The following is a 21,335-nucleotide window of genomic DNA, read 5'->3' as shown; positions in this document are numbered from 1 at the left end:
CGGGAAGACCCCACATGCCATGGAGCAACTAAGCCCGTGCGCCACAACTACTGAGCCTGCGCTCTAGAACCCTCGAGCCACAACTATTGAAGGCCGTGCGCCTAGAGCCTGTGCTCCGCAACAAAAGAAGCCACCACAATGAGAAGCCTGTGTACTGCAACAAAGAGTAGCCCCGCTCACCGCAACTAGAGAAAGCCTGCACGCAGCAACAAAGACCCAGTGCAGCCAAAAAAAAAAAAAAAAAAAGACATTAAAAACAGAAGCAATATTGTAACAAATTCAATAAAGACTTTAAAAATGGTCCACATCAGGGGCTTCCCTGGTGGCGCAGTGGTTGAGAGTCCGCCTGCCGATGCAGGAGACACGGGTTCGTGCCCCGGTCCGGGAGGATCCCACATGCTGCGGAGTGGCTAGGCCCGTGAGCCATGGCCGCTGAGCCTGTGCATCTGGAGCCTGTGCTCCGCAATGGGAAAGGCCACAACAGTGAGAGGCCCCCGTACCGCAAAAAAAAAAAAAAAAAAAAAAAAAAGGTCCATATCAAAAAATACATAAATTAAAAAAATAAAACGATAAGTGGAAAATAACCATTGAAAAAAGATAAAATTTTAAAAAATGTTCAACCTTTCTACAAGCAAAGAAACAGGAAATAAAAACCATACCATTATAATGCACCACTGTGCTGCAGATAAGGATAGTGGGGAAGGCTGTACCTTTGTGGGGACTGGGAGTATGTATATGGGAACCCTGCTCTTTCTGCTCAGTTTTGCTGTGAACCTAAAGAGGCTCTAAACAAATAAAGTCTATTATTAAAACTTTTAGTCCTTGCTGGCGGCGCAGTGGTTAAGAATCCACCTGCCAATGCAGGAGACACGGGTTCGAGCCCTGGTCCGGGAAGATCCCACATGCCGCAGAGCAACTAAGCCCGTGTGCCACAACTAATGAGTCTGCACTCTAGAGCCCGCAAGCCACAACTACTGAGCCCGTGTGCCACAACTACTGAAGCCCACACGCCTAGAGCCTGTGCTCCGCAATGAGAAGCCACCGCAATGAGAAGCCTGCGCATCACAATGAACAGTAGCCCCCGCTCGCCGCAACTAGAGAAAGCCTGCACGCAGTAATGAAGACCCAACACAGCCAAAAATAAATAAAATAATTTTTAAAAAATTTAGACAAAAAAACTTTTAAAATCACACCATTTCCATGTATTAAAGAAGGAAATACTTTAAATTTATAATATTAAAATGCATATCAAAAATTGAAAATGCACAGTTGGCCCTTCACAATACAACTTTTCCAGAGTATGATCCTTCAAAATATATTCATAATGTTCATAACCTTTGACCCTGTAACTCTAGTTCTTGAAATTAATCATAAAGCAAATAATAAGATGAATGACAAAAATGAATGCACAAAGATGCCTTCATAGTGTGATGCAATACCAAGTATTTTACAAGCTATCTGCATGGTACATTATTATGCACCAGTAGGAGGTTCATGAGGAGCTTTTAAAAACAAGAGAAAATATGTACAATTTAATAGTAAGCAAAAAGAAAGGGTACAAAATAAATACACAGCGTGATCCCAGCTCTGTATAAGGTACATAAAAAATAATACTAGAATATTAATGACTTGCTTATCTCTAGGGTTAGATTATGGTTGATTCCTCTTTTTTGTATTTTCCACAATGGGCTTACACTATTTTTAAAGCCAGAAAAAAAGTATGCATATGTATGTGTGTTTTACTGCTTAGAAACAAGAAAAGCCCATTTATCTTTCAGAATTCTTATGGAGATGAATAAGCTATAAAATTAGAAGTGCTTTCTTTGAGTAATACAGAAAAGAATTGTGTCTGAACTTAACACAATATTCACATTACTGAAAAGTTATGTGAAAAGAGAAGGCATTAGAGAGGTTACTTTTTTTTTTAATCTGAAGGATGTCACTTTATTTTATTTACTTATTTTTTAACATCTTTATTGGAGTACAATTGCTTTACAATGGTGTGTTAATTTCTGCTTTACAACAAAGTGAATCAGCTATACATATAGCACAGAGAGATCAGAGAGGTTACTATTAAAGGAATTCTATGATGAAGCCTTAGAAAAACAATCCCTCTGTAAAGCCAGAAACATTTCCTAATTTGTCATTTTGGGACGATATATCATCATGATATGTTTACTTTAAAAAGGTTACAACCCAAAGTATATCATCAACTCTCCATTACTGCCAATTCAATTCAAGAAACTCTTTTCTGTAGGCCTACTATGTGCTGTGCACCAGGCCTGCCTTCAGGAAGCTCAGCTGCAGCAGTTGTGACTACAGGGTGGAAAGTGCGTGGCCTAAACCCACATGAGCAGAGAGAAGAGGCCGGCCCCCTTGAAAAAGTGATGTCCCGGGTCTTCATTTATTTTTTCTAATATAGGGCCTATCTTTAAGGAAGATTCCTTCCCAGAGGCAGCAGGAAATGGCACCATTGTGTGAGCCTCATAGCATTCTATCATGCCGTTTATGCAAAGGTGATGAGGACCCACACCCGGGGACCTCACCACCCAGACAGGCTAGGGGTGCCTAGGGATGACCAAGAAGAAACAGCCCTCCATGCTTCTCCTTCTTCAACTCTTCCTGGATTTGTGAGGATTTGAAAATGAAAGTGCGACTCCAATATCACATGGAGAAGGGCCCAATTACAGTAGGACAGGGGGCCTTATAAGACAGCATCTTCTTACATAGATTTTTAGTCTTCACACTAGCACTTCAAACGCCCCAGAGTTCCAGCCTCATATATCAACTGCCTTCTTGGCATTCCACCTGGATATTCAATGGGTCCCTAATGCTTGCCAAGTCCTAAACAGAAGTCTCTCTAACGCCAACATGCAGGAAGTCCTATCAGCTTGACCTCCAAGACAGATCCTGAATCGATCCACCTTTCCCCATCTCCACCCTGACACCCTAATCCAAGCCGCTCTGGACACCCCCAGCCTGTCTCCCTGCCTCTGTTCTTGCTTCCCTACATTCCCTTCTCCAGGCAGCAGCCAGAGTGATCTTTCTGACACACAAATCAGTCCATAAGCAACGCGAGGGCAAGGGTTTTTAATCTGGTTTATTCACTCGTGTATCCTCAGCACCAAGCATATGAAGGAATTCTCTAAATTCTTTTGCTTAAAATTAAATAATGGCTTCCCATCACCCCCCACCCCCACCACCACCAATGACACTACAGTTCCATTGGTCCTCTTTCTGCTCCTCCAACAGGCCGAGCTTCTTCTGTCTTATGGCCTTGGAAGCTGCCGAGCCTTTTCTCTGGTATGTTCTCTTCTCTGTGTGTCTCCTGCCCCGACACCACCACCTCGGCTTGGCTGGTCCTTCTGTCACCCCAGTCTCAGTTCACATGTCACCTTAGACCCCCATCACCCTTCCTAAAATAGCCCCACGATCACTCTCCATCGTATTATCTCACCAGAGCCCTGGACTTAGGCTGAAATTACCTCGGCTACTTAGGGTTTACTCCTATAAGCCCCACCAGAATGTACAGCAGGCCTGAAAGCAAGGGCCTTGCATGCCTGGGTTGCTGCTTTAGCCCCAGTGCCTCTAAATAAGGCCTGGCTCCCAGCAGGTAGCTGAGTAATTTGTCAATTATTTTAGCTCCATGTTCCAGGATTTGATCATCTACACTGAAGGCTCAGAGACTCTTATCTAGCTGGTGGCTGGAGCTTCTCAGGCCCTCAAAGATGGAGTCAGACAAGCTAAAATGTATTAGAGACAGGGCAGACACCTAAACACCAACTTGTTAATTTACTTTGGGAAAACTTCTATCAAATATTCAGAACTAAACAAATATTCAAACTCCATTCACTACCTTCTCCCCCTAGAGTCAAGCCACATGACAAGCCAAGTCTAGCAGGTAGAGTTAAAAGAAAAAAAAAAAAAAATTGGATCATTAATCGTAGTTAATGATATGTCAGCTTAACTGGGCCATGGGATCCCCAGACAGCTGGATAAACATTATTCCTGGGTGTGTCTGTGAGAGTGTTTCCAGAAGAGATTAGCATTTGAATCGGTGAACTTAGTTAAAAGCAGAAGGCCCTCCCCAATGTGGGGAGGCATCATCCAATACACTGAGTGTCATAATAGAAAAAAAATAAAAGGGGAAGCAAGGTGGAATTCGCTTTCTGCCTGACTAAGCTGGGACACTGATCTTCTCCAGCCCTCAGCGCTCCTGGGTCTCGGGTCTTCAGACCTGGAGTGGAATCTACACTATTGGTTCTCTGGCTCTCAGGCCTTGGAATTACACCACCGGCTTTCCTGTTCTCCAGATGGCAGATGGCAGATGGTGGAACTCCTCAGTCTCCATAATCATGTGAGCCAATACCTTATAGTAAATATATCCTATTTATTGGTTCTATGTCTTTGGCGGTCTCGGACTAATACACACGATAATCATCGAAGTCCCTCTGCTAATATACCTGTTCCAGTGGGACAAGATCATGCAGCTGCAGGCTGAAATTCCCTTTTCAGGTAACTATATGAGGTCCAATAGCTAAGATTCTCTCCTCGTTGACAGGCCTAGATTCACACTGAACCAAGGTCCCGTCTGTCCGTCCAACTATACATTAACATTATGGTCCACACCTCTGCTGTGACTTGCCAATAAGGCCCAACTCTGCACATATCACTTGAGTTCAGCAAACTCTTCAGTAGCCCATTTGCAAATTATTAAGCTAGGAAATTATGTGTAATCTAGTCAATTAGATGAGGGTTTGATACATTTTTCCCATTTCCCACCTAAGTCAAAGCCAACACCCCAAGCCAGCCGGACATCATGAAGCCTGAGCACATGGAAACCAAGTGTAGGTCTGCAGATTCTAATCAGCCGGGTAGCAGACCCTGGCCAAAGACATGCTGAAAGCCCCAAGGGGACATGGGGGTCCCAACCACTTCCCTAAGCCATCAAACTGGCATGAAAGGGAAAGCTTACCCCACAAAAGAGCCATGGACTGCTTACCAGGATTCGGCTCCCAGGGGCTGATATGAGCTTAAATCAAAGGCGGTATGGATAATCCAGACGTGTATAATTCATAGTTGACTACATCACCTCTTTTGAATTTATAATGATGATGATAATCTGTGGAAAGTTTCTGAGGAATAAATAATTGATAACATACTCCACATAGCAAGGCAAACTGCCAATAGAGACAATGAGTCGGGATGTATTAAAACAATAGATTCTTTCATTCAACATTTATCAAGCACCTACTAGACACTAGCCCACAGAGTCATCTGTTTTGACACTGGAATCTGCTGACAGAATATGGGCAATAACTACAGGATTCTCGAAGAACCAAGGACCCCAGAGCCTTTGATTATGAAAGACGTCTTGAGCTCCTACAATGTGCTAGACACTGTACTGTGTAGGTGCTAGAAATGGAAAAAGTAAGACTCAGCTCTAGTTCTTGAGGATCACATAGGCTAGTGGTCTGACAACGTATTTTACTTTTCTTCCTGTGTATAACCGTGTACAGAGCCACGTGATAACCATAAAGACTTATTGAGGCAAATTTACCAAGATACAGTATTAACATATCCCAATTCGACTAGCTCTATCAGGAGCCTCGACTGAGCTGTACCTGTCAAGAATGGTTTCCTAATTTTGGTTATGTTTGGGTAAACATGCTTAGGCTCACAATACATATAAAACTATGTAATTAGTGTTTCATAAAAAAGTCTATTAAATTTCCAAACTTTCTTCTGTTACTTTATAATGATATATAATTATTACCAGCTACAAAAAAGTAAATGCTCATATATGCAAAGTAAATTTTTTTCCAGAATTAGATTTTACTCAGACTTCCCTCTCTACAACGGAAATCATCTATTCATTTGCAAACTGCACACTCCAAAAATATATGTAAATGGAAGAGTGCTGTCTGGTTAAGGGAAGAATAATCATTACATAAAATGTGTTTCAGATGGAAAAACTCACTGCATTTTAAATTATTTAAAAATCGTCTTAAATACACATTACTGAAAAATCGTGTTAAAAATACATCTTAAAGAAAAATAATTAGCAAAAGCCTCAATGACTAATGACTTTGGATTCCTAGGTATGTTTGCTATTAACTGTAATTATCTAAGCAGTTCAATGAACTCACACCAAAGGAATGAGGGGGCAGGGGAGAACTCAGTGAGAACTAAAGCTTTAATTACCTAGTTTCATGAAGAAATTCTTCCTGAGGGAGTAGAAATACTCAGAAAGCAAAGAATGACTGAAAAGCACTGCCTGTCACATTTGAGAGTTGGTTACCTAAGATCGGGGTTCTAGAGGAGCTTCCAAGAGGCAAAGCAGAAAAGTGAAAGGAGCTTATCTCTGGAGTTTAACAGTCTGGGTTTTGTCTCAGCACTGCCACTTACTGGCCTTGAGATCTCAGAGAAGTCTCTTCACTTCCCTGGGCCTAGGATGCGTCATCTGAAAAGGATGCAGTTTGCACAAATGACCTCAGAGTCTCTTCTAGTTCCTTTTGCTACCGTAAGATCTGCAATGGGCTTCAGTCTGAAATAGGCATTTATTCACTTAACAAGCATTCATGGCATTTTGCTCTAAACATTGTGCTGGACAATGTGAAGATGAGTAAGACAAAGCTCCTTTCTTTTTTTTTTAAACATCTTTATTAGAGTATGATTGCTTTACAATGTTGTGTTAGTTTCTGCTGTATAACAAAGTGTATCAGCTTATACGTATACCTATATCCCCATATCCCCTCCCTCTTGCGTCTCCCTCCCACCCTCCCTATCCCACCCTTTTCTTTTTTGAAGGGCTCCCATTCTATCAGGGGATACAGACTTGCAAAGAAACAATGTCAGTCCTATTCAGTAAATACTACGGTAACAGCATCAAGTGCTGGGTGCCCAGGATACATTAAGGGAAGAAGAACTGGGGCCAGGGAGGGAACTGGTAGCGAGGGCTTCCTAGAATGAAGGAACTTTTCAACAGCTCTGAGGGCTCAGCTGAGGTTGTAAATTATATATTTTAAATGGTTCTGATGGTTGGATTAGTACAAAGGGAAAGTTATTCCCCAGATCCCACAGCTGCAGCTAAAGCACTATCCCCTCTTACGGGGACAGAAAAAATTCAGTCCAGAGCTTTCTAAGGGTAGAGTTACACTCTCTGCTTTGACCTGAGGACAGTAATGTGGAATAGACCGTCTCCAGTCTCTGGTCTGTCCGCCACCCACATAAACAAACAGAACCCAGCAGAGTACTCATAGAGAAATGGGGAGGTCACACTACCTTCTAACATGAAACATAGGGGTGTTTGCATTTTTTTGTGACCCATTTCTTGCCACTGGTGGAGGGAACAGGAATCTGAGAATCATTATTTATCCCCAATCACTTTGATTTTATCTATCGCCCTCTCTAGATTTGAGTGCAGCAGGGCTATCAGCCCCCTAATATATCTCTCTTTTCAAAACTGAAATGTTTAAGTTGGGTTTTTTTAATTTTGTGAAGGTGTCAACTTGGGGTTGCCAAGTTATTCAGCCTCTGGGATAAAATTGCTTTAGCACTCAAATATAAAACTGGAACGATCATTCTAAATATAGACACCACCTTCCAAAAACAAGTAAATTATCTACAGCAATCTCTTCAGCGTTCTATGCCCCCTGGATACCATTAGAGTTCTTTGGCTGCCGGCAATTGAACCTGACTCTGGCTAACTTAGTTGGAAAATCTGGAATTTATTGGAAGGATATAGGGGAGAAGTGCACACAATCAACAGGGTAGCTGGGGATCCAGACTGAGAAAAAGACACGAAAGGTATTTCTGGGACTTCCCTGGCGGTCCAGTGGTTAAGACTTTGCCTTCCAATGCAGCGGGTATGGGTTTGATCCCTGGTTGGGGAGCTAAGATCCCACATGCCTCATGGCCAAAAAAACCAAAACATAAAATATTGTAACAAATTCAATAAAGACTTTGAAATTGGTCCACATCAAAAAAAAAAAAAAAAAGAGAAAAGAAAAGGTATTTCCTAGGGTCCAGGCAGCAGGAACCACTGCCCAGCATCCTACAGGTACAGCTGCAGGGATGGCACTCCTGTCATTGGAACACTCTGCACAGATTTCAAGCTCCGAAGGGAAATAAAATTGCTATGACCCAAAGAAATTGGAATGGATGCCATCAGTCTCCAAAGCAACAAAGATCCATGACATCCCCTTATAACAAACATATGGTCCTTTTCTTTAAACATCAAAAGAAGGATAGACCAGAAATTTTAGAACCCTGAAGACAAATGTACTTCAACTAGAGTACAACTCTGAGTAAATCTCTGTCCTTAGTAAAGTGTATGCGGTAATCTGAAAGGACAGTGAAAACTGTTAATCATGTGGTACACCAGGACCTCACTTAGGTATAAGGTGAGTGAGAATCATCAAAAAAGGAAATCAACTATGCAAACAGCAGCCATAAAAGAGCCAGAATAGCTATATTAATATCAGACAAAATAGACTTTAAGACAAGAAATATTACTAGAGATAAAGAGAGACATCTTATAATGACAGAAGAATCACTACCTCAGGAAAATATACACATTATAAATGTATACACACGTAACAACAAAGCCCCAAAATACATGAAGTGTAACTGACAGAACTGAAAGGAGCAATAGACAATTCAACAATAAAAACTGGATATTTCAATAACTGAAAAAGAGTCTCAATAAATTTAAAGAGATTAAAAATATACAAAGTATGTGCTCTGCCCACGTGAAATTAAATTAGAGATTCACAACAGAAATAAGTTTGGGGAAACCCCAAACATCTGGAAATTAAATAACACACTTCTAAGTAACACATGCACCAAAAAAGGAAACCACAAGGGAAACTTTAATATTTTGAACTGAATGAAAACAAAAACACAACATACCAAAACTCATGGAAGCAGCCAAAGCAGTGCTTAGAGGACACATTATGGCTTTAAACACCACTATCAGAAAAGAAGAAAGATCTCAAACCAATTCCCTAAGTTTCCACGTTAAGAAACTAGAAAAAGAAAAACAAACTAAAGCAAGCAGAGAAAAAGGAAACAATATAGAATTGAAAGCAATGAAATATAAAACAAAAAAGCAAATAGGAAAAGATAATAAAACCAAGAATTGATTCTTTGAAACAATCAAAGACTCAAAATTAAGATAGAAATTCTCCCCAAATTGATTTCATTCAAAGCAGTCTCTGTCAAAATCTCAGCAGGCTTTTATAGAAACTGACGAGCTAATCCTAAAATGTATATGAAAATGCAAAGGACCTAGAATAGCTGAAACAATTTTGAAAAAAAGAGCAAAGTTGGAGGACTTACACTACATGATTTCAAAATGATTTGAAATCATGATTTCTCTAAAGCTAGAAATTAAGGCAATGTGGTATTACCATAGGAAAGCCATAAAGATCAAAGGAATTTAGAAATTAACCCTTAAATTTTATGATCCATTCTTTTTTAACAAAGGGACAAATGGGAAAATGATAAATTTTTTTCATATGATATTCAAGGAAAATCTAACTTAGATCTTTAATCTCACTTCATACATGAAAATTAACTCAAAATGGATCATAAACCTAAAGGTAAAAACTAAAATTAACTTTTGAAGTAAACAGAGCAGAAAAGCCTTGTGACCTTGGGTTAAGCAAACAGTTCTTAAGACACAACACCAAAAATATAAACCATAAAAGAACCTGATAAGCTGGACTTCATTAAAATTTGTAAAGTTTGTGCTTCAAAAGACAGCATTGGAAGAATGAAAATACAAGCCAAAGAATGGGAGAAAATATTTTGCAAATCACATATCTGATAAGGGACCTGTATTTAGACTATATAAAGAAAATTTACAACTCAATAACAAGACAAATAACCTAATTTAAAAATGGATTCTGGGACTTCCCTGGTGGCACAGTGGTTAAGAATCCACCTGCTAATGCAGGGAACACGGGTTCGAGTCCTGGTCTGGGAAGATCCCAACATGCCGCGGAGCAACTAAGCTCGTGCACCACAACTACTGAGCCTGCGCTCTAGAGCCCGTGAGCCACAACTACTGAGCCCATGTGCCACAACTACTGAAGCCCGTGCACCTAGAGCCCATGCTCCGCAACAAGAGAAGCCACTACAATGAGAAGCCCGCGCACCGCAACGAAGAGTAGCCCCCGCTCACCGCAACTAGAGAAAACCCGCGTGCAGCAATGAAGACCCAACGCAGCCAAAACTAAATAAATAAATTTATAAAAAATAAATTACTAAATTAAAAAAAATGGATTCTGACACATGCTACAACATGGATAAATCTTGAAAACATTATGCTAAGTGAAATGACCCAGACACAAAAGGGCAAATATTGTGTGATTGCACTTATGTGATAAACCTAGAATAGGGAAATTCATAGAGACAGAAAGTAGAACAGAGGTCACCTGGGGCTTGAGGTGAGAGTGGAATGGGGAATTATTGTTTAGTGGGAACAGAGTTTCTGTTTGGGACAATCGAAAAGTTTTGAAAACCGATAGTGGTGATGGTTGCATACAGCACTGTGAATGTAATTAATGTCAATGAACTGCACACTTTAAAATGGTTAAAGTGATAAATATCTCACACACAATAAAAAAATAATTTTTAACAATGGGCAGAAGACTCGAGTAGACACTTCACCAAAGAAGACACACAAATGACTGATAAGGACATGAAAAAGTGCTCAATATCATTAGTCATTAGGGAAATGCAAATTAATAGTGCAATGAAATACCACTACACATCCACTACAATGACTATAATCAGAAAGACAGAAAACAGCAAGTGTTGGTGAGGATGTGGAGAAACTGGAACCCTCACACATTGCTGGTAGGATTGTAAAATGGTATAGCCACTTTGGAAAATTGTTTGGCTATGTTTTAAAAAGTTAAACACAAGCTTACTGCAAGACTCAGCAAGTCCACGCCTAGCAATTTACCCAAGAGAAATGAAAATATATCTCCACACAAAGACATGTACACATGTTCACAGCAGCTTTATTCACAATAGCTAAAAACTGGAAACAACCCAAATGTCCATCAACTAATAAATGGATAAAAGGAATGCTGCATATCCACACAACAGGATACTACTGGGACATAGATATAAATGAAATATTGATACATGCCAGAACATGGCTGAACCTCAAAAATATCATGCTAAGTGCAAGAAGCCGGATGCAAAAGACTTCAGATTGTAAGATTCCATTTATAAAAAATGTTCAGAAAAGACAAATTACTTATAGAGACAGAAGGCAGATTAGTGGTTGCCTGGGTCTGGGGTGGAAGGAGGGATTATCGGCAAACAGGCTTATATAAATTTGCAGAGTGATTGAAAGGTTTTACAACTGAACTGTGTTGATGGTTGCACAAATTGTACACTTACAATGGGTGGATTTTTGTGGCTTTTAAGTTATACCTCAATAAAGCTATTAAAATAAATAAATACAAATCTGACATTGGAAATAATTCCAAATCTGACATTGGAAATAATTCATTTCAGGAAGCATAACTAAAATACAACATCCAGGGAATTCTCTGGTGGTCCAGTGGTTAGGACTCCACGCTTTCACTGCTGAGGGAGCGGGTTCAATCCCTGGATGGGGAACTAACATCCCACAAGCTGCGTGGCACAGCCAAAAAAAAAAAAAAAAAAAAAATCTCCATGATGTGAAATAAAGATTTTCCTTAATCTAGTCATATATCTTTTATTCATACATTTTCAAACTACACATGTAGGATACTGACATTATTCAGTGATGTTAGCCCAGGCCCTAAATGATCTTAAGCTTTCTGAATTAAATTCTGTGGTCCCTGCGACTGCTCAATAAAAAGCAGTATATTTACAAACTCTAAAAATAGACAATATTGGCTTTTTATTGGGTTCACTTTAGGGAAAAATAAAGCAATAAAAGGGAGTCCGAGAAGCGATTCACATCCCTAGATTGTCTGAGTAATAAACTGTATTATTTATAATCATTATGACCTAGAAACATTTACTCTGAAGCAGCAAAGGCTGACCTAGTAATTGATTTAATAGCTGTCTTCAGCTACACGAAGGGTATTACAGGGAAACTATTTGACTGGTTCTCTCTCTTTCCCTTGAGAGCCGAACAAAACAAAAGTGATTTAGTAATCAGCAAGGTACATTGAGATTAAACACAAATAACACTGACAGTAACCGCTATCCAATACTGGAATACATTTAATATATTTGTTCAAGCTGTTTCCTTGGCAATCCTTAAGACTAGACAAGACAGACAGCTTTAGTGTGAACACAGTACTGCTTGGGAGGAAGGCATCAGACATGGAACAGGTCTGTGGAAAGGAACGCAGCCCACCTGACTTCCACACGCCTTACCTCGATATCCCGATTCAGTTGCTTCACTATGGCAGTTATGTTTCTGATGTGCTCCTCCAAGAAAAGCCTGGCCAAGCGGTCGCCTCCCCCTTTGTTTTGCATTTTCTGCAAGCTGTTGACGATGTCGTCTTTGATCCGGAAGGCATGCTCCACGAGGGCGGCCGTGGTTTTCTCGTGGCAGAGGATCCTGTCTTCCAGTTGCTCCACTAGGCTTACGGATGAGTAGGGTGCCATGGTCAGGGACTGGCTGTGTCGGGGCATCGTTCTAACTCGCCTACGGAAGGGAGCCCCACATTATTAGGGTTGTCAATTGGGAAACAGTCATTTTTCAAGCCAGTTTCAAGACTTCCCAGAAAAGGAGAGGCAAATTATCTATCCCTACAAGCTAAAGGGGATTTGAGGCAGGGTTTCTACTCGCAAAGAGTTTTCTTGGTGAGCCAGGCAGCAACTTTAAACAATGGTCCCCAGAGAGTTAAGTGCGCTGGTAGCGGGCTCCATGACCTCCCAAAGCAAGAGGCTGGAAGATCAAAGCTTATTAACAAAATTGCTGGACCTGCCCTTCTCCTCCCTCCCTCTAAAGCAGTGGCTACAAACTCAAATGCTTACAAGGGTCAGGCAGGGGACATAAATGAGGGAAGCATACCACAGAGAATACACTAGGGAGTGGTGGGGACTTTGCAGAACTGACAGGGCGTTCCTCAACTAAAGGGAGCCACGATTCTGCTCCACCCATGAGTGGCCATCTGGGAATGCAGATCCATTTTTCCAGGTCATGTGATATTTCAACAAGAGGCAGGAAATGTAGGCTTGTATGTGAAGTCACCTGATTTCTTAAAATGTTAACAATTCATTAAAAAAGTATTTAAGATGATCCAGGCCAAACAATGTACTTCTATGAGCCAATTCTGGCCTATGGACACGCCACTTCTGATTTAAAAGGGTTAGCAGGGACTTCCCTGGTGGCACAGTGGTTAAGATTCCACCTGCCAATGCAGGGGACACAGGTGTGAGCCATGGTCCAGGAAGATCCCACCTGCCACGGAGCAACTAAGCCTGTGTCACACAACTACTGAGCCTGCGCTCTAGAGCCCACGAGCCACAACTACTGAGCCTGCGTGCCAGAGCTACTGAAGCTCGCGCGCCTGGAGCCTGTGCTCCACAACAAGAGAAGCCACCACAATGAGAAGCCCACGCGCTGCAACGAAGAGTAGCCCCCGCTCGCCGCAACTAGAGAAAGCCCATGAGCAGAACGAAGACCCAACACAGCCATAAATAAATAAATAAATAAATTTATTTTAAAAAATAAAAATAAATAAAAGGGTTAGCAGGGGGACTTCCCTAGTGGCGCAGTGGTTAAGACTGCGCTCCCAATGCAGGGGGCCCAAGTTCAATCCCTGGTCAGGGAACTCAATCCCACATGCATGCTGCAACTGAGTTCGTGTGCCTCAACTAACGAGCCCACCGGCCGCAACTGAGACCCAGTGCAACCAAACAAATAAATTTTTTTTTAATAAATAAATAAAAGGGTGAGCAGGGGTATCAGCCCCCAAACCTCCAGAGGTACGTTTCACTGTTGACCAGAAGTGCAACTGTACTGAAGGGCTACTGTGAAGTCTCCACCTGTCAGGGTCACTGAATAGTCCACAGTATCCTACTCTTGCCCTCGAAAAAAGTCATTGTTGGATAATGTAACAGCCACAAGGCTTCTTTTATAATGATCACACCCACTAACAGCCCTCATGGAATTGGTGGAAAGAAAAAGTATACCTTAGATGCATATTTTCCATATATTATACCTTTCCTCGGTGACAAGAGAAGGAAATACAGTACTCCGTTGGGCCATTTTCTTTTTAATAGTTCACATCTGTTGAAAAAATAAGCATTAAATTATTTAACGGTTTATATCTACAACTTAAATGACCTCTAAAGCTTATTATTAATTTACTAAGGGGATCAAAAATTATGCTGCCATGCTGATCAATTATATTATTAAATACCTTATATCTTATATACAATAGAAACAGAAGATGTCTCTAAATAAGGAGAAAAGAGTCAAACATCAAAATGCTTCTGCTAGATAGATCAACAAGGACTGTCAAATGGAGTTTCCTTAAGTTTTCTCACCCCGTATCTGCATCTCAAGCTTGAGAAACCACTTTTAAAGAAACAACATAGTTTCTTCAATAGGCTTAGTCAGTCCTGTACTTCTCCACAGGAATGTACAGGAAACTACGTTAGGAAATTTGATCTCAGCGAATTTAGCAAATTCCGTAGCAAATGAAGAGCATTATTTAAACATTAATCTTAACAAAACAATGCATGATCAACGGGATCTGATTTGGGGGAACTTAGCTATCCACTAAGAGAATGAGACTGATACTCTTCATTAAAACCTTCAAAGTGAAAGCAATTATACTCCAATAAAGACATTAAAAAAAATAAATAAATAAAACCTTGAAACTGTATTATAAGATATAATCATTCATATTACATCAGGCATATATAAGGAAGAGTTGATCATCACAATGCATTAGAAATCTGAACAAAATCGGATGGTTTTAAAAATTTCTCATTACTGGAGATTGGTTCAAGATGGCGGAGTAGAAGGACGTGCGCTCACTCCCTCTTGCAAGAGCACCAGAATCACAACTAACTGCTGAACAGTCATCGACAGGAAGACACTGGAACTCACCAAAAAAGATATCCCACATCCAAAGACAAAGGAGAAGCCGCAGTGAGACAGTAGGAGAGGCGCAATCACAGTAAAATCAAATCCCATAACCGCTGGGTGGGTGACTCACAGGCTGGAGAACATTTATACCACAGAAGTCCACCAACTGGAGTGAAGGTTCTGAGCCCCACGACAGGCTTCTCAAACTGGGAGTCCAGCAACAGGAGGAGGAATTACCAGAAAATCAGACTTTGAAGGCGACTGGGATTTGATTGCAGGGCTTTGACAGGACAGGGGGAAACAGACTCCACTCTTGAAGGTCACACACAAAGTAGTGTGCGCAACAGGACCCAGGGGGAAGGAGCAGTGACCCCACAGGAGACTGAACCAGACCTACCTGCTAGTGTTGGAGGGTCTCCTGCAGAGGCGGGGGGCGGCTGTGGCTCACCGCGGGGACAAGGACACTGGCAGCAGAAGTTCTGGGAAGTACTCCTTGGCGTGAGCCCTCCTGGAGTCCGCCATTAGCCCCACCAAAGAGCCTGCAGGCTCCAGTGCTGGGTCGCCTCAGGCCAAACAACCAACAGGGAGGGAACTCAGCCCCACCCATCAGCAGACAAGTGGATTAAAGTTTTACTGAGCTCTGCCCATCAGAGCAACACCCAGCTCTACCCGCCACCAGTCCCTCCCATCAGGAAGCTTGCACAGGCCTCTTAGATAGCCTCATCCACCAGAGGGCAGACAGCAGAAGCAAGAAGAACTACAGTCCTGCAGCCTGTGGAAAGAAAACCACATTCACAGAACAATAGACAAAATGAAAAGGCAGAGGACTATGTACCAGATGAAGGAGCAAGATAAAACCCCAGAAAAACAGCTAAATGAAGTGGAGATAGGAGACCTTCCAGAAAAAGAATTCAGAATAATGACAGTGAAGATGATCCAGGACCTCGGAAAAAGAATGGAGGCAAAGATCAAGAAGATGCAAGAAATGTTTAACAAACACCAAGAAAAATTAAAGAACAAACAAACAGAGATGAACAATACAATAACTGAAATGAAAAACACAGTAGAAGGAATCAACAGCAGAATAACTGAGGCAGAATAACAGATAAGTGACCTGGAAGACAGAATGACAGAATTCACTGCCGCAGAACAGAATAAGAAAAAAGAATGAAAAGAAATGCAGACACCAACATTCACATTATAGGGGTGCCAGAAGGAGAAGAGAGAGAGAAAGGACACGAGAAAATATCTGAAGAGATTATAGTTGAAAACTTGCCTAACATGGGAAAGGAAACAGCCACCCAAGTCCAGGAAGCACAGAGTCCCAGGCAGGATAAACCCAAGGAGAAACATGCCAAGACACATAGTAATCAAATTGACAAAAACTAAAGACAAAGAAAAATTATTAAAAGCAACAAAGGAAAAATGACAAATAACATACAAGGGAACTCCAATAAGGTTAACAGCTGATTTCTCAGCAGAAACTCTATAAGCCAGAAGGGAGTGGCACAATATACTTAAAGTGATAAAAGGGAAGAACCTACAACCAAGATTACTCTACCCGGCAAGGATCTCATTCAGATTCGACAGAGAAATCAAAAGCTTTACAGACAAGCAAAAGCTAAGAGAATTCAGCACCACAAAACCAGCTCTACAACAAATGCTAAAGGAACTTCTCTAAGTGGGAAACACAAGAGAAGAAAAGAACCTATAAAAACAAACCCAAAACAATTAAGAAAATGGTCATAGGAATATACATATGGATAATTACCTTAAACGTGAATGGATTAAAGGCTCCAACCAAAAGACACAGGCTTGCTCAATCAATACAAAAACAAGACCCATATATATGCTGTCTACAAGCGACCGACTTCAGACCTAGGGACACATACAGACTGAAAGTGAGGGGACAGAAAAAGATATTCCATGCAAATGGAAATCAAAAGAGAGCTGGAGTAGCAATACTCATACCAGATAAAATAGACTTTAAAATAAAGCATGTTACAAGAAACAAGGAAGGACACTACATAATGATCAAGGGATCAATCCAAGAAGAAAATATAACAATTATAAATATATATGCACCCAACACAGGAGCACCTCAACACATAAGGCAAATGCTAACAGCTATAAAAGAAGAAATTGACAGCAACACAGTAACAGTGGGGGACATTAACACCACACTGGCACCAATGGACAGATCATCCAAACAGAAAATTAATAAGGAAACACAAGCTTTAAATGACACAATAGACCAGATACATTTAATTGACATTTATAGGACATTCCACCCAAAAACAGCAGATTACACTTTCTTCTCAAGTGCACACAGAACATTCTCCAGAACAGATCACATCTTGGGTCACAAATCAAGCCTTGGTAAATTTAAGAAAACTGAAATCATATCAATGACTTCCTTGATTTGATTGAAATCATATCAATCATATCTTTTCCAACCACAATGCAATGAGATTAGAAATAAATTACAGGGAAAAAATGTAAAAAACACAAACACATGGAGGCTAAACAATACGTTACTAAATAACCAAGAGATCACTGAAGAAATCAAAGAGGAAATCAAAAAATACCTAGAGGCAAATGACAATGAAAACACAACGATCTAAAACTGATGGGATTCAGCGAAAGCAGTTCTAAGAGGGGAGTTTGTAGCAATACAATCCTATCTCAAGAAACAAGAAAAATCTCAAATAAAAAATCTAACCTTACACCTAAAGAAACCAGAGAAAGAAGAACAAACAAAACCCAAAGTTAGCAGAAGAAAAGAAATCATAAAGATCAGAGCAGAAATAAATGAAATAGAAACAAAGAAAACAATAGCAAATATCAATAAGACTAAAAGCTGGTTCTTTGAGAAGATAAACAAAATTGATAAACCTTTAGTCAAACTCATCAAGAAAAAGAGGGAGAGGACTCAAATCAATAAAATTAGAAATGAAAAAGGAGAAGTTACAACAGACACCGCAGAAATACAAAGCATCAAAAGAGACTACTACAAGCAATTCTATGCCAATAAAATGGACAACCTGGAAGAAATGGACAAATTCGTAGAAAGGTATAACCTTCCAAGACTGAACCAGGAAGAAACAGAAAATATAAACAGACCAATCACAAACAATGAAATTGAAATTGTGATTAAAAATCGTCCAACAGGGCTTCCCTCGTGGTGCAGTGGTTGACAGTCCGCCTGCTGATGCAGGGGACATGGGTTCGTGCCCCGGTCCGGGAAGATCCCACATGCCACGGAGCGGCTAGGCCCATGAGCCATGGCCGCTGAGCCTGCGCGTCTGGAGCCTATACTCTGCAACTGTAGAGGCCACAACAGTGACAGGCCCGCATACTACAAAAAAAAAAAAACAAAAACACACACACAAAAAAAATCTTCCAGCAAACAGAAGTCCAGGACCAGATAGCTTCAAAGGTGAATTGTATCAAACATTTAGAGAAGCGCTAACACCCATCCTTCTCAAACTCTTCCCAAAAACTGCACAGGAAGGAACACTCCCAAACTCGTTCTACAGGGCCACCATCACCCTGATACCAAAACCAGACAAAGGTACTACAAAAAAAGAAAATTACAGACCAATATCACTGATGAATATAGATGCAAAAATCCTCAACAAAATACTAGCAAACAGAATCCAACAACACATTAAAAGGATCATACACCATGATCAAGTGGGATTTATCCCAGGGATGCAAGGATCCTTCAATATATGCAAATCAATCGATGTGATACACCATTTAACAAACTGAAGGATAAAAACCATATGGTCATCTCAATAGATGCAGAAAAAACTTTTGACAAAATTCAACACCCATTTATGATAAAAACTCTCCAGAAAGTGGGCATAGAGGGAACCTACCTCAACATAACAAAGGCCACAGACGATAAACCCACAGGAAACATCATTCTCAATGGTGAAAAACTTAAACTATTTCCTCTAAGATCAGGAACAAGACAAGGATGTCCACTCTCACCACTCTTACTCAACATAGTTTTGGAAGTCCTAGCCACAGCAATCAGAGAAGAAAAAGAAATAAAAAGAATACAAATTGGAAAAGAAGAAGTAAAACTGTCACTGTTTGCAGACGACATGATACTATACATAGAGAATCCTAAAGATGCCACCAGAAAACTGCTAGAGTTAATCAATGAATTTGGTAAAGTTGTGGGACACAAAATTAATGCACAGAAATCTCTTGCATCCCTATACACTAACGATGAAAGATCAGAAAGAGAAATTAAGGAAACAATCCCATTCACCACTGCAACAAAAAGAATAAAATACCTAGGAACAAACATAATTAAGGAGGTAAAAGAGCTGTACTCAGAAAACCATAAGACACTGATGAAAGAAATCAAAGATGACACAAAACAGATGGAGAGAAATACCATGTTCTTGGATTGCAAGAATCAATATTGTGAAAATGACTATACTACCCAAAGCAATCTACAGATTCAATGCAATCCCTATCAAATTACCAATGGCATATTTTACAGAACTAGAACAAAAAATCATAAAATTTGTATGGAGACACAAAAGACCCCAAATAGCCAAAGCAATCTTGAGAGAAAACAACAGAGCTGGAGGAACCAGACTCCCCGACTTCAGACTATACTACAAAGCTACAGTAATCAAGACAATATGGTACTGGCACAAAAACAGAAATACAGATCAATGGAACAGTATAGAAAGCCCAGAGACAAACCCACGCACCTATGGTGAACTAATCTATGACAAAGAAGGCAAGGATATACAATAGAGAAAAGACAGTCTCTTCAATAAGTGGTGCTGGGAAAACTGGACAGCTACATGTAAAAGAATGAAATTAGAACACTCCCTAACACCATATACAAAAATAAACTCAAAATGGGTTAGAAATCTAAATGTAAGATGGGACACTATAAAACTCTCAGAGGAAAACATAGGAAGGACAATCTTTGACATAAATCACAGCAAGATCTTTTTTGACATACCTGCTAGAGTAATGGAAATAAAAACAAAAATAAACAAATGGGACCTAATGAAACTTAAAAGCTTTTGCACAGCAATGGAAACCATAAACAAAACGAAAAGACAACCCTCAAAATGGGAGAAAATATTTGCAAACAAATCAACGGACAAAGGATTAATCTCCAAAATATATAAATAACTCATGCAGCTCAATATTAAAAAAACAAACAACCCAATCCAAAAATGGGCAGAAGACCTAAGTAGACAATTCTCCAAAGAAGACATACAGATGGCCAAGAGGTACATGAAAAGACGCTGAACATCACTAATTATTAGAGAAGTGCAAATCAAAACTACAATGAGGTATCACCTCACACCGGTTAGAATGGGCATCATCAGAAAATTTACAGACAACAAACAAATGCTGGAGAGGGTGTGGAGAAAAGGGAACCCTCTTGCACTGTTGGTGGGAATGTAAATTGATACAGCCATTATGGAGAGCAGTATGGAGGTTCCTTAAAAAACTAAAAATAGAATTACCATATGACCCAGCAATCCCACTCCTGGGCATATACCCAGAAAAAACCATAATTCAAAAAGACACATGCACCCCAGTGTTCACTGCAGCACTATTTACAATAGCCAGGTCATGGAAGCAACCTAAATGCCCATCAACAGACGAATGGATAAAGAAGATATGGTACATATATACAATGAAATATTATTCAGCCATAAAAAGGAATGAAATTGGGTCATTTGTAGAGACGTGGATGGACCCAGAGACTGTCACACAGAGTGAAGTAAGTCAGAAAGAGAAAAACAAATACCGTATATTTAACACATCTATGTGGAATCTAGAAAAATGGTACAGATGAACCAGTTTGTAAGGCAGAAATAGAGACACAGATGTAGAGAACAAATGTATGGACACCAAGGGGGGAAAGCGGGGGCGATGGGGGGGTAGGATGAACTGGGAGATTCAGATTGACATGTATACACTGATGTGTATAAAATGGATAACTAATAAGAACCTGCTGTATAAAAATAAATAAAATAAAATTCAAAAAAATTTCATTACTTAGGTTTCTCAATACTGTTGTTAATTGCCTTAAAACAATGCCTAGTAACTGTGATCTGATTCAGTAATTAGTTCTCATTTAGATGTTGGATTCAAAAAGCATTTCTGATTGAAACCATTGTTTTGGCATCATCTATCCAGTATGTTATTTTTAGAGTTTCAAAATGTGAACATTTACTTTTCTAGACAAAGAAGTTTGAATTTAAACAAAATG

General features: G+C 40.2%; 1 protein-coding gene across 2 annotated transcripts in view; it reads right to left on the bottom strand.

Annotated features, from left to right (window-relative positions):
• The window catches only part of FAM81A (family with sequence similarity 81 member A), a 123,419-nt gene that overhangs the window by 38,568 nt on the left and 63,516 nt on the right, over positions 1-21,335 (bottom strand). For both annotated transcript variants that reach the window (XM_073801098.1, XM_004322302.4), the window contains exons 2-3: positions 14,164-14,260; positions 12,397-12,670 (exon numbers count right to left, since the gene is read on the bottom strand). In XM_073801098.1, the coding sequence (XP_073657199.1) occupies positions 12,397-12,670; positions 14,164-14,183 (294 nt within the window). In that variant the 5' untranslated portion in view covers positions 14,184-14,260. The remainder of the gene's footprint in view (positions 1-12,396; positions 12,671-14,163; positions 14,261-21,335) is intronic.

The sequence above is a fragment of the Tursiops truncatus genome, chromosome 2, assembly GCF_011762595.2.
Source record: "Tursiops truncatus isolate mTurTru1 chromosome 2, mTurTru1.mat.Y, whole genome shotgun sequence".
In the NCBI taxonomy this organism is placed as follows: domain Eukaryota; kingdom Metazoa; phylum Chordata; class Mammalia; order Artiodactyla; family Delphinidae; genus Tursiops; species Tursiops truncatus.
The sequence above is the reverse complement of the archived record's forward strand: the minus strand, read 5'-3'. Positions and strand labels throughout refer to the sequence as shown.